The 13,665-nt window shown below is 36.9% G+C and overlaps 1 protein-coding gene across 2 annotated transcripts in view; it reads left to right on the forward strand.

Annotated features, from left to right (window-relative positions):
- The window catches only part of cnn3a (calponin 3, acidic a), a 19,751-nt gene extending 6,632 nt beyond the window's left edge, over positions 1-13,119 (forward strand). The window contains exons 2-7 of one of the 2 annotated variants that reach the window (XM_040126227.1): positions 8,797-8,918; positions 9,176-9,242; positions 9,502-9,639; positions 9,756-9,872; positions 10,483-10,629; positions 11,945-13,118. In XM_040126227.1, coding sequence (XP_039982161.1) covers positions 8,797-8,918; positions 9,176-9,242; positions 9,502-9,639; positions 9,756-9,872; positions 10,483-10,629; positions 11,945-12,286 — 933 coding nt within the window. In that variant the 3' untranslated portion in view covers positions 12,287-13,118. Of the gene's footprint in view, positions 1-8,796; positions 8,919-9,175; positions 9,243-9,501; positions 9,640-9,755; positions 9,873-10,482; positions 10,630-11,944 lie in introns of both variants that reach the window. The other variant, XM_040126228.1, reaches the window with a different exon arrangement.
- The last annotated feature ends 546 nt before the right edge of the window (positions 13,120-13,665 follow it).

Here is a 13,665-nt window from a genome sequence, read left to right on the forward strand (position 1 = left end):
CCACTACTGGCATGTCAGTATAGTTACAGTCGGTGCATTAGTTGCAGCCCTAAATCTATTCCTCTCTCCTGAAATGCTGACTTGTTGCTTCAGCTTTTCTATTTGTACTCCCAGTTGATGACAGGGCTCTTCTTACCACAGTATGTGGCATGTTGAGTGTTTCCTCTTGGATTGCTCAGCCTTGGTTCAATACCCGGTCATGTGTACAATGTGATATATGCTCATCAGCTTCATACTGATTAAACACTGTGGTTGGGTGATTTTTTTTATTTTTTATTTTTATCCTGCTCAGTGTTTCAGTTAACTTTAATATCAATCTGGTTAGTCCCTGTGTAGCTGAAAATACATAACTCCTAATTGTTCATTCTTATAAGTGTGTTGGGCAGTAGCACTGACTTCACTGAATATATTTTCCAAATGCGTGCAGTTCTGTGCTGTCATCAGGAAATGCTTTTGGGTACTGAGATGAAATTGGGAGGGGGTTTGTCTGGTTTTTACTTCCAACAGGCTCAAATTGTAACCTTCCAGATTTTTCCCTCAGAAACTCAGTTTAATGGTTCCATCCAGAGAGTTAGATCCCTTTTTCCAATGCCTGATAACTACTGGGAGAAGAGAAGAGAGAAAAATGCCTTCTTCCTAATCATTCGAGTTCTTTGGCCTCTCAGTGGGGTTTCTCTGTGTTGTCAAACTCCAAAGACACATAACGCCTCACATTAATACCTGAATGACGCCACTGTCAACCCTGATACTATGACCAAAGAAGATCTAACCTTCAACTCTAACCTTCCACTGAGTCACAGTTTGGAACACAACGTCATCTTTGGCTTTTAACAAGAATTACGAGGATGAGTGGGCATATGAAGATTCAGCTCTTTGTCTGTTCATTACATGACAACAAGCCAAGTTTTTGACTTTGCATTAGGGCTGTCAACAAATATTCTAAATTTGATTATATAATCTAATTGTTAAATAGAAACAGACATTTGATTGTGAAAATTAATCTTCGATTGTGGAGGAAAAAAACGCAGCACTTCCATGAGTGTCTGCCTTGCCAGTTCTCGTGAGGGCCTGGGCCACTGCACTAAATGCACTGCATGATGGAAAGGAGTGACACAACGTCACCCTCATTGATTTAAAATTAAATGTAGGTTAAGCTGTAACTAGTGAACAACCACAACAACTGTGTGGGAATGATGGCAGAGTGTTCACAACCCAACTCAGCCTCAGTGAGAGTGATTTGCACTCTGAGCAATCTGAAAAGCACCACTTGGAAATACTATGGATTTTGGTCAATAGACAGCAAAATCGTGGAACCATGATGAGGTTGTATTCAAGCTATGTAATTTAGCATACCAGTCCAGCACTATCAAACTGAAGGCACAACTCGATAATATGCACCTAAGTTGTTATGTCTCTCGTTGTATTGGTTTGCCCTCTTATGGAAATACAGTGCATTTAGAATGTATTCGGACCCCTTTACTTTTTTCACATTTTGTTATATTGCAGCCTTATGCTAAAATTGTTTAAATTAAATTTTTCCCTCATCAATCTACACTCAATACCCCATAATGACAAAGAGTAAACAATTACATTGACAGAAGTATTCAAACCCTTTGTTATGACAGTTGAATGCAATGTAATGCGCAACAATAGATGTTCAAATGGTTCGAACCAATGTTTTGGTTTTTTTTTGGAGGGAATAATCAACCTTAATTTTTGGCCAATTTTGACAGTGCTGCTGTGCATTACATTGAAGGAACCGGTGCAAAGTATCTGATGTGACTGCTGACAGGCTTCAGTGGAGGAGAGCAAGTGATGGAAATGAAAAAAGTTTAAAAAACTTTCAAATGTTTTGTCCTTGAGGCTTGTGTAATTTAATAAAAATTATAAATACCCTCAAACTGTCATGCAGTTTGATATGGTTTAGTTGGATATGGTTTGATTGCTATAACACAGGTTTGTCTGATTGCTATAATACAGTAGTGGTTTAATGTAACATTTCTTGTTGTAAACACAATTGTAGTAATAGGCAATACCACAGGTTTTGGTTTTGATTAGAGCTGAGGCATTTAGTCAGTACATAATTGTCAATGACCAAATTGAAAAAAAAAAGATAATTCATTAACCGTTTATGTCGTTTTTCAAGCAAAACTAAGCCAAACTAAACAAAATATCTTTGGCTTTTGTACTGTTGGTCAGACAAAACAATGTTTTAAGTCAGCATGGGCTCTGAGAAATTGTAATGGTCATGTTTTACTATATTCTGACATTTTATAGAAGACTAAATGATTCATTGGGATAGTAGTCAGCACACTAATGATAAATCAAATAAGTAGTAGTAAGAACACTAACGATAAATCAAATAATTGTTATTGGCAGTCCTAGTTTTGATCCAGTATTGACTAATACTACGACAGGTATAAACCATGTCCTGCAGTAAAATCAATTTGTTTTTTCCCAGAGTTTGCCCCTTCTCTTTGTCTTTCTGCAGAGATTACATTTGGCAATATTTTTATCGAAGAGGTAGAAAACTATGAAGTTATGACAGGCTTGCATTAAGCCATTGTGGTCTCTGAGCAGGAAAGTGTGTGCAGGTAACAGCTTTTCTTTAACACTATTTGGTGATAATGTGGTATGGTAACAATATAGCAGCGCAGAACAAGATTGTGCAAAACACAGTTTCGAGACTGCCTTGTTTTTATATTTAGCCTATACCTCATTATATTCTTTTTTTTTTTTTTTTTAAGAAATCTTGGGATTTTTACAGGGATTGTTGTTTTTATAATGTTTCCGTGCCAGCAACACATCACGCACATCAACACATTACATCAGGATCGCTTGGAGCGAATTTCATTACATCTGGAATAAATATCCAAAGATGAACTGATTACCTCGCAAACCTCACAAACCTCACAAAACACGTTTTTAGCTGTAACTGAAGAATTTATATGCTAATTATGATAAAATACGCTTAAATTCATTCAGAGTCTTCGGACATGGTGGTGAATCACAACTTGACTGGTTGGCGAAGGCATACAATCGTGAGGCGGTAATTCTAGTTGGAAATATTAATAACTTTCTTTCTATTTTTCTCACAAAAAGACCTCGTACTACTGTGGACTACATAAGTGAACAGTTTTTAGAGATATAGATAGGAGATATAGCAACTATCCATAAATATACAATAATGTCTGGGTGAAAATCATTTGTTGTCATTAGGTATTTTTTCAGAGAAATTTTAGAAAAGTCTTTTAGTGTGTATTCTTAAAACTCCTATCAAATTAATACATCATTCAGTAAACCAGGGGTTTTCAAAGTCTGTAATTGACTCCAAGAGCTCTGTGTCACAGCCACTGTAGGTGCTACAGCTGATTGCACTGGTCTGGCCAAACTAAGATATCTAACTTTCTATTGGTTTTAGAATATCTGCATGCACCTTTCCACCTCACACAATATCTTGCCTCATGTCTCGCCCCCTGCACCCCTTTAACTATCCCTTAGAAGTTGTTTACTAGTACAAATCCCTTATATTACCTGTTTGTTTAGAATAAAAAGAAATTCTAATTTTTTGCTGCCACATACTTTCCCTTTAGGCTCTGATACCATGAGATGGATGATTGTTATTATTACAGCCATTTCATTGATTAAATGAATAAACCATTTGCATAAAGAGAATCAGCAGATTGATTGATAATGAAAATAATCAGTAGTTGCTGGCCTATTTAATTTAGGACATAGTGAAGCATTAATGTTTGAAATTGGGATATTTTCTAAGAATGTATTATCACACCACGATTGTCATCTCAAGAGCCCTGTTGCATCAACCAACTGTAAGAATCAAATATCCATGTCTAGCCTGTAGCCTGGCACTGCTATGGTGAATAATGCCACAAGAATTCTACATAACACCAGAGCATGAGAATTTGAAGAGAAAAGAACATTCTGATATTTTTTTCATTTTGAAAGTCAGGAATACTGTCAGACAAACTCAGAATATGTACTGTAAGTACAGGTCAGTCCTCAGGAAAGCAAAGAGGACTATCCTGATATGGACAGCAGAGGGTTTTTCTCTAGTGGTTCCTCTGGTGGTGACTATAAACTGAAGCAGACTCTTTGTCCTGCTGTAGATTAGCAGAGTGTTTGTGGGATTTTTATGCAGCGTCAACCAACACTAAAAGGCTGTTTACACAAAAGAGAGCTATTGGGAAGAGGATTACTGTACACTGGATTATGTTACATTGACAAAAGTGTCAGAGAAGCTTTAGCTTCATGTTATTGTAGACTTTATGTTAGCTGCTTTTTTCTGTTTTGTCGAAGCTGTTCAGTTTGTTGGAATTACCAAATGATACCTTAAACTGTATGGAACAGACTATGTTACTGTATTCTGCTATATTCATAGTAGCATTTTGATCAGCATATCCTTCTTTCATGTTCCCAAAGTTTGTGTATTGTCGTGATCCTGTGACCATTCCCATAGTACCACTGTCAAAATTTGCCCAGTTATGTATCACATTTCTGTTATCTACGTAGTACTATGTTGGCTGTGACATTATTGGGTGGTTCAGAATAGTGCTCTCACTTCCCTTCTAGCAGCTACATGTATAATCAATCATTTTAGAATACCAATTGGGGTTGGTGAAAAAATGATTCATAATAAGAATGACAAGTCTAATCTTCTGCAATTCTGAATTGATTCACAAATGCCAAAAAACAATTTTCGTAATAACATTAGTTACTACCCTTATATTGATGGAACGAGAAAGGCAGAACTCATTAGCAACTGGATCATGCCACATACTAGAGTTATCTTGTAGTTCATCTTCTAAAAAGGCAAGCATTTGGATGCATTTTGGATTTAATGAATCAATAATTAGCTTTGCAAGACAAAGATACTTTATGACTACTTTTTCCCCCATCACTTACAATCTAATGCTAGTGGAGTGGAGCAACAAACTCCAGCAGTAACAAATGAGACTTGCAGACGCTGCACCACTTTACAAAACTTCAACAAACTCTGGTTGGGTTGAAGAAAATAACTTGGTCCACAGTCTGTTTTTATTTCAAAAGACCTGAGCTTGTACAGTGTTTGGATGACAATGGCTTTCTCCAGTACTAACACTGCAGCAGAGAGACTTTCCTCCACTGCTGAAGACATAATAGGGATAACAGCAACGCAGCAGAGAGGCTGTTCTACACTGCTGGAGACATGACATTATGCATTTAACCAGTGATGTTAGTAAATTTACACTTTGTTTCATTATTTTCTTTGAGGAAGAAGACTTACATACTGTACCTCCTGCTGTTGACTTAAAATAATACAATCATAAACTTTAAATAACTTTTAAAACTTTTTTAAATAACTACAAACATATTTCTATTCGTCAGACAGTGACCCTCATCAAGACCAGCTCGTTTAACAGCTGGTCATCAGACACCAAACGGGTTTACAGTTGCTCCGAATGGTGTGCATTTTGAGAAATTCTCTCCAGTAGGACTGGAGGAAGATTATTGCTGCACTTGGATGTTCACGGGAAAAGTGCAACAGATAGTTGTGTAACAAATGAAAAAGAGAGATATAGAGAGAAGTTCAATCCTTGGCTCCTTTATCACCTCCGCACAACTGGCCAATCATTGTGTGACATGGGTGTGAATATTGTATCATTGGTTTCAAAAAGCTACAGATATGGTCGAGCCCAGACCCCTGTATCTGATGGCAGAAAGGTGGTTGTGGTGATGGGGTCATTATCCCCATTTTTAAACAATATTGCATCTCCCATTCTCCATCATGGCTGGCTTTTCACTCCAGTGTGGCTGTTCAAACAACTATAAGCACTTTTGAGTTCCATCGTGGTTGGAGAGCATGTCTTGGGAGCTATTTCCGAGAGACCATAAAACGTCCCTTGTTTGATGGCAGAAAGGTGTGGTGGGTGGTGGTTTCCAAAGCTATCCGACAAGCAGTTTAAAGCTGGAGTATAAAGCCTGCATAAGTGTCAGTTATGTTTCATTTGCAGTCGGCAAAGGACATGAGTGAATAGTATAGAATACAGTGGACTGGAGTATGAGCCTAAATTTAGGCTATTTCTCTCTTGTTTGTCCTTTCTTTTTATTAAATCAAGAATCTTTTTGAATCAAGAATCAACTCTGAATCGTGAGATTGACAGAATTCCCACCCCATTTCAGCTCATTGTTAGCTGTCCAGGCCCATAACGTTGCTCTTTTGGTTCATGCTAAGTGTTCACATAGCATCGTTGTTGGCCACAGCAGGCAGCTGGTTTCAGAGAGAAAGCTCTAAAATCCACCGTACAAACACCAGACAGACACAGTTAGAAACTAGATTGGTTAATATTTAGTATTTAGCAACTAAAGGGCTGGATATTTCACTGAAGAGGTGGTAGAGATCACAAACCACTCAAAGATATTGAATATTCGACATATATCTATCAGGTGCACACCACTCCAAATTAATGCTAATATTTCTCCATAACTGCTGGATGTGTAAATGAGCAACTGTTTTCTAGAAAGTTTACCATATCAACTTAAAAGCTAATGATGTCAATGTATGACTTGTTTCTGCAGCCTCCAAGTGGCCAAAAAAAATCAATGCAAGTTTAAATAATGATAATGATAATAATAATAATAATTATTATTATAATAATTATAATAAAAATGATGATAATGATGATGATTATATCTTTATTTTTATAGCACTATTCAAAACATAGTTACAAAGTGCTTTACAGAACAAGAGAAAATACACAGTCACGATAAAAAACAATAACATAAATAAAAACATGGAGCAAGTTAAAAAACAACAGTGACATAAATAAATAAAAACATGGAACATAGTACCTAATAAACCAGAGTGTATAATAAAAACAGGTAAAAATGGATAAGCAACAGATTTATTGTAGGAAAGACTTCATGTAAAAGTTTTGAAGGATTGATTTAAAAGAGGGTACTGAAATGCTAACCTAAGATCCTAAATTGAAAAATGACATGACTGGCCTGATTTTTAACCAGATTTTTTTTATGATTTTGTGGAATTATGTTATTATCACAAGACAGGTCCAGCTGGTGAATATTAAACTTCACACTAACTATAGCTTGCAGTTTGATAGGTAGTTTTCTTGCCCTTTCCCAGATGTCTGACAGATACTGATAATACTTTATCACTTCTAATTACTGTCATCTTTTGGTATCAGTTGAGGTATAAAATTCTAAACAGTCTCAGCCTTTGCTTGTGAAATACTCCTTCTGCTCCTTTGATATTTTATGTAATAAAAGTGTGTAATTTCAGTCTAACTCAGACTGCTGAAGCCTGACTGTATTTTTGTCTTCAATCTCTTATATTGCCATTGTACTAAAGCAATCTATTCACACCCAGTATAGACAGGAGGAACAATAACACATACCAATGATCTCAGTTTAAATGTTAAAATGTTCTTATGGAAATTGGAGTATTGTTTTAAGATATGCTGGATAAGATGTGGACCTATCCTTTAACTAACAGATGCAATATATAATATCTTGCAGATAACATACCAATATCATTTCTATTTTCATGATATCTAATTGTTCTTGTTTAGGAAAACAAGTGTATCCATATATACTGGAGACAGTTGGGTGCACAGTTCATTAATGCCAGTTTTGTGTGCTTGCATGCATGCTCATTAACAATAGTAATAATAATAATAATGTGAAGAAGAATAAGAAGAAGAATCGACTGATACCTTCAAGTAATCAATTATTCATACCCATCTGTGCCAGAAATGGCCATTTTGTAATAACCTTCTCAGTCACCTTTGTTTTCTCTTCCAAATTCACGTGGACAGGTTTAAACCTTTGTGGTACCCTCTGCATCTTATTTCCTAACAATACATTTTTTGTTATCAAAATAGTTGAATATGATATTGTCTTTGGTTAGAGTGTTTCATTGCGGTGAGTTTATGTCTTTGTGTAGTATTAACTGGAATTACATTGTTTCAATATGAAGTGAAGCTATGGTGATGTGAAAATGCTGAAGTGACAGCTAGATAACGTAGTCCAAGCAAGACTGGATGGTTGAGTTGAAGCTACAGTAGGCTGTAACAGAGAGGAGTGGCCCATTATCTTTCAACTGTAAATTGATCCTTTAAGCACACATTAAATTGTTATTGTTACTGTTGTCACTAGCAAATTTCAAAAATCGTAGGTTAGGTTATAGGTTATAAGTTTGAGTTGCACAGTAAAAAAGACAGATTCCAAGCCTAAAAACCCAGTCTCCCTACCCCCACGCTTTTTTCAGACTAATATCTGATAATTGACCATTGCCTTAATTAATGGTCTAGTAACAATGATTGGAAGAGAGTAATTAGAAGGGGGATAGTTTAGAGACTTTAGTAAACCCTTAGAATTAATTATATTTTTCTGTTATTGTTTCACTCACCACTAAATTTTCCAAATAAAATATCATTGTCACTCATGTTCTTCAGAAGGCACTTGACAAGAGAGAACAAATTGTTGAGTGTGAAAAGAGATTTGATTTGCTATGTTTGGATTGTATTTAGAAGGATCACATTGTCAGGATATTGTGATGAAAAATGGAACGGCAGTACAATAAGACATTATTTCACTTGTGTCACTTTAAAGGAATTCTGGGCTTTGAAGAACTCAAAATTCACTTCCCTCTAATTATCATATAGAGCTACTGATTGCCAAATGGCCAAATGTGACTTGATCTTATGAGTTCTGATTGATAATTATAGATTCCTTTTTCCAAAATGGAATGAAGAGTTAACATAATGTTTTATCTTTCAGATTGCTCAGAAATATGACCCAAAAAAGGAGGAGGAGCTCCGCTTCTGGATTGAGGAGGTAACAGGAATGTCTATTGGAGAGAACTTCCAGAAAGGGTTGAAGGATGGAGTCATCCTCTGCGAGTAAGTTCTCTCTCTCTCTCTCTCTCTCTCTTTCTCTCGCTCTCTCTCTCTTTCTCTCGCTCTCTCTCTCTTTCTCTCTTTCTCTCTGTCTCTCTGTAAGTAATGCATCTCAGGGGACTGTGTTTGCTGGCAGTGTGTTATGATTCAATATTGCAGAGGTGTATGAACTATGATGGCAGAATTTGTACTAAAATTTATCCTCATTGTTGATAAATCAGATTTTGTTCTGATACATGTTGTTTTCCTTCTTCTCTTAGACTGATCAATAAGCTGCAGCCTGGTTCCGTAAAGAAAATCAACCTTTCGCAGTTGAACTGGCACAAGGTAAGACCTGTTCTGAGGCGGCAACAATGCAGGGCTTTGACATCTGCTGATAACAGAAAGCCACCAAGAGAGCAACTCAGAAATCAGCATCATAAAGAGGACATTTAGCTTCTTTAAGACTAATCACAGCACATCAGGCTCTCACTGCTTTTCACTAACAGATTTACTTGTGCTGTTATTGCTTCCTCTTATTTTAGCTGGAGTTCCCCGTCCCAGCCCCCATCACCCCTTTTTTCTTTTTTTCTGTTGCTCTTTGCAGCTGGAAAACCTTGGGAATTTCATCAAAGCAATCCTGGCGTATGGTCTAAAGCCCAATGACATCTTTGAGGCCAATGACCTATTTGAAAATGGGAACATGACACAAGTCCAGACCACACTGCTTGCACTGGCCAGCATGGTGAGTGAGAACATAATACAGGGGGTCACTGTCTTCTGAGAAACACATTTTCCATTCTTATAGGACACAAATCTAATTTCACATCAGTCCATTGACCAGCATGTCCTTTCTGTCAGGCAAAGACCAAAGGTATGGACACAAAGATTGATATTGGGGTAAAATATGCAGACAAACAAGCTCGACATTTTGATGATGAGAAGATCAAGGCTGGACAGTGTGTCATTGGCCTGCAGGTAACTATGCACTGGTGATTAAGTGGTTCTTAAGGCCAACACATGAACTGGTATCTTTAGCCTGATGTTAATGGAAGCTGATGTTATGATTATAGCTTTAAATACAACCAATTTTATGCCAGAGAAATAAATAGATTCAGCATTTTCTAGAAAGTTTTATTTCTCCAGCAGTGAAATAATCATGGAACTCTCCATTAAAAGCCAAACTAGGGTAAGTTTAGGAGCTCTTTGAAGCAGGACCCAGTCTGTTCAATGACAGAAACAGGGATACATTACTGCCCTTTAAATAAAGAAACAGTTCCCCCGAAATTGTTACACTAGGTGCTTTTCAACCAAAACTTACAAGAACTTTGATTTCCCAAGAACTAATGTCCATGAACTTTCCCAGGGGTAAAAGTACCCCTCTTCAAGGGGTAAAAGTTCCTCCAGCACATGGTGATTTGTGTTTTCACAGCAGGGCCAAATCAACAGGAAGATTAACCAAATTAGTTTGCTGACGCACCTACTGAAGCTCAAATGTCAGTGGTTCATTTTAGGGGTATTTAAAAAAAAATTAGACTGATTTGTGATTGGATTTGGTGAGATCTTATCGCTGGCCTTTTGTCCTCAGATGGGAACAAACAAGTGTGCAAGTCAGGCTGGAATGACTGCTTATGGAACCAGAAGACATCTGTATGATCCAAAGACTCAGACTGACAAACCCTACGACCAGACCACCATCAGCCTGCAGATGGGAACCAACAAAGGAGCCAGCCAGGTTAAAACCCACTCCCCTTTTAAAGCTGTTCTTACTGGATCTTTTTAACTCTAAAAAATACGTAGAGGAGGCCGAAACTGACTATATAATACAGTACTTAATATGAATGACAAATGTTTTCTAGATCTCCAAAGCCTTATGAAGCTTGTGGACACAGTTCCATGTTCACACTGCTTAGTTTCCATGCTGAAATAATGAAGCTGTATTCTTTATCCTGGAACGTAGTGCTGCAGTATTTATACAGGTATAAGTTATACAGGTTCAACCTACATATATCATAAAGCTGATTTCACCTGCTGAAAGAGCTGTATATGGAGAATTGTTTAAAAGGCCAGTTCACCCAAATTAAAAGATAAATAATTTCTCTCAACTACATATAATATCTATTTATGCAGATAGTTTTGGTTTTATTTGTCTGAGTTTTGACATATCTTTCTCTTGGATTTTTGCCTGGGATTTTATCCTCTATACAATACAATGGAGGTAAATGGAGTTTAGATTTCAGTACTCCTCACAACATTAAAAACTACATATAGGAATTAAACAACAACAAGTCTTTCCAGAAATAATGTCCCTGTTACTCTGGATAATCCACAGAACATGTTGACTGTTCTTATAAAAACTATTTCCTAAGTGAAAGTAGTTCCAATGGAAAATGCTGTTTTGTGGTTTACTGTATTTAGAGTAACTGGGTGTTCAGACTGAAATCAGCCCTTGGTTAAAACAATGCAAAGAGCTGTGTTGATCTGGGCGTGTAGTTTCAAACACTGGGGAGACATGGAATACCATCCAGGAAGTTTAGTTTAAGTAACAGATCTATGAATAACAGATATGAATGACCCTTTGTTTGCTGCTTCACTGGGCTGGTCTCGTCTCATTCAAGTAAATGAGACTAGATTTTTCACACGGAACGAAAGCTGGGACATGGTTCTGGGAAAGAGATGTTGCTGTTGAATTTTTAAAAAAAATCATTTGTCAAAGCTGAGCTGTTCAAACTGCATTCCTTTCATCTCTGTTATAAGTCAGGTATTTCGAAACCTGACTTTGAAAAATAAAACCCAGACTGGTTTCATAGATAGATACCAGTTGAGGGAAGTGAGAAAACGGAGTTACAGTTTACTGTGTTTAACATGTTGCAATGATGATTTATGATGTAACAAAGTAAACTGACCCTCTAAATTGTAACTTTTTTTCTAAAGGTATGAAAAATGTTACTGAAGAATTTGTCCAATTAGAACAGAGCATTTGATACAAGGCGAGTATTTGTACCTTTATCATGTTGTAAAGTTTCTGCTGCTTTTTATTTTCCTTTCAGGCAGGCATGTCAGCCCCTGGTACTCGCAGAGACATCTATGACCAGAAGGTGGCGCTACAGCCGCTGGATAACTCCACCATCTCCCTCCAGATGGGCACCAACAAGGTGGCGTCTCAGAGGGGTATGAGTGTGTATGGTCTAGGTCGACAGGTGTACGACCCCAAGTACTGCGCCCCCCCAACAGAGCCAGTCATCCACACAAATGGCAGTCAGGGCACCGGAACCAACGGCTCTGAGATCAGCGACAGTGACTATCAAGCTGAGTTCCAGGAGAACGAGTACCATGGAGGTTACCATGACAACTACAGTTCCCATTACAACGACCAGGGCATTGACTATTAGTGGTGACCTCCACCTCCAGAGCAGTATTAACAAGTGTATGTTATCTACACAACAGAGCAAGTCTTTTGCTATCCTCACTAGTCTTTTTATTCTCTTGAAGCCTAAAACAAAATGTTGCCTTGAGTGCTTTCCTTCTTCACCTAGATTCTTTCATCTGGGCAGCAAAGGTTGTAAGAAGTTGTAATAGCATAGAATAATAAGATACAGAGATACAGTGAAGAACTTTTTTTTTAAGCTAAAGAGCATTCTATTCAATACCCACTTTTAAAAAAATGTCTTAATGATGGAACACTGAAGTAGTGATTACTTTGTTGACAGATGGTGTAGCATCAGGTGAAGCTGTTGCATTCCAATATTTTGTTTCATTGACTGAAACTTCGCTGATCTATGTGAAAGGAAATCCCATGTGTAATCCTCAAAAATAGGCTGAATTATGTGCCTTCCTCCCCCTCTGTGTTCTGTCTGTATTCATACACCCAACCACAGTTTATCATACTGGTATTCCTTTATTTTATTTTATTTTTACCAGATTTAATCACTATATTATTTTTTTCCCTTAAAATTATGAGCATTTAAATCCTGATGGCTGTTAGATAGTGCAGACGACCAAACCTAAGATGACTCTATTTTACAGCTAGACTTCCACGTGCCATCACATGACCTATATTTTCATATCCTTCCCATTGTATTCCCAAACTGTATTTATTTTGATGACTCTTATTGCAAAACAGTCCAATGTTATATGGTTCCTAAAGAAAAAATGGTATTTTATAAATAAAACCTTACATTCTTTAATTGTGAAAGCCTGTCTGCACACCACTGTTACAAATGTATCCCGTGTCCAGTAATTCATTGTTCTAACTTCAAAGTATTAACATATAAGAAGATCATATTCCTTATAATATGGAGTGGAAAGATTGAAGCTCTGAGACTGGAGTGTGTAGTTTTGAAGTGGAAGCATTCCAGTGCTTAATTATTAGCAACTAGCAGTAACTTGGCGGCAGGTAAGAAATTGTCAATAGCACTCATACTGAAATTTCAAAAAAGGACAATGGGATCAAATGTATTACCTGACTAATTTCAAGCAAGGTGGGATTTGGATAACATAATGAATAGGTCCTATTAACAAGCATTGTCTCTCTATCCAAAGCTTGACGTATTTTATTCCATTACCTCCATAGATGAGAGTACATTATTAATCCAAAAAAATCAAGTGTTACAGCAGCCAGCACACAATAAAACACAAAAAAAACAAATGAGGTAAGTGATTTAGAAAACAATATAAGAGCAGATTTAGAAAAAAATAACAAATAGAATAAAATAAAAGATGAGAAAATAAAAGACTAAAGGTAGGGCCTATCTGTCTATATAAGAAAAAC

The sequence above is a fragment of the Xiphias gladius genome, chromosome 5, assembly GCF_016859285.1.
Source record: "Xiphias gladius isolate SHS-SW01 ecotype Sanya breed wild chromosome 5, ASM1685928v1, whole genome shotgun sequence".
Classification (NCBI taxonomy): Eukaryota; Metazoa; Chordata; class Actinopteri; order Istiophoriformes; family Xiphiidae; genus Xiphias; species Xiphias gladius.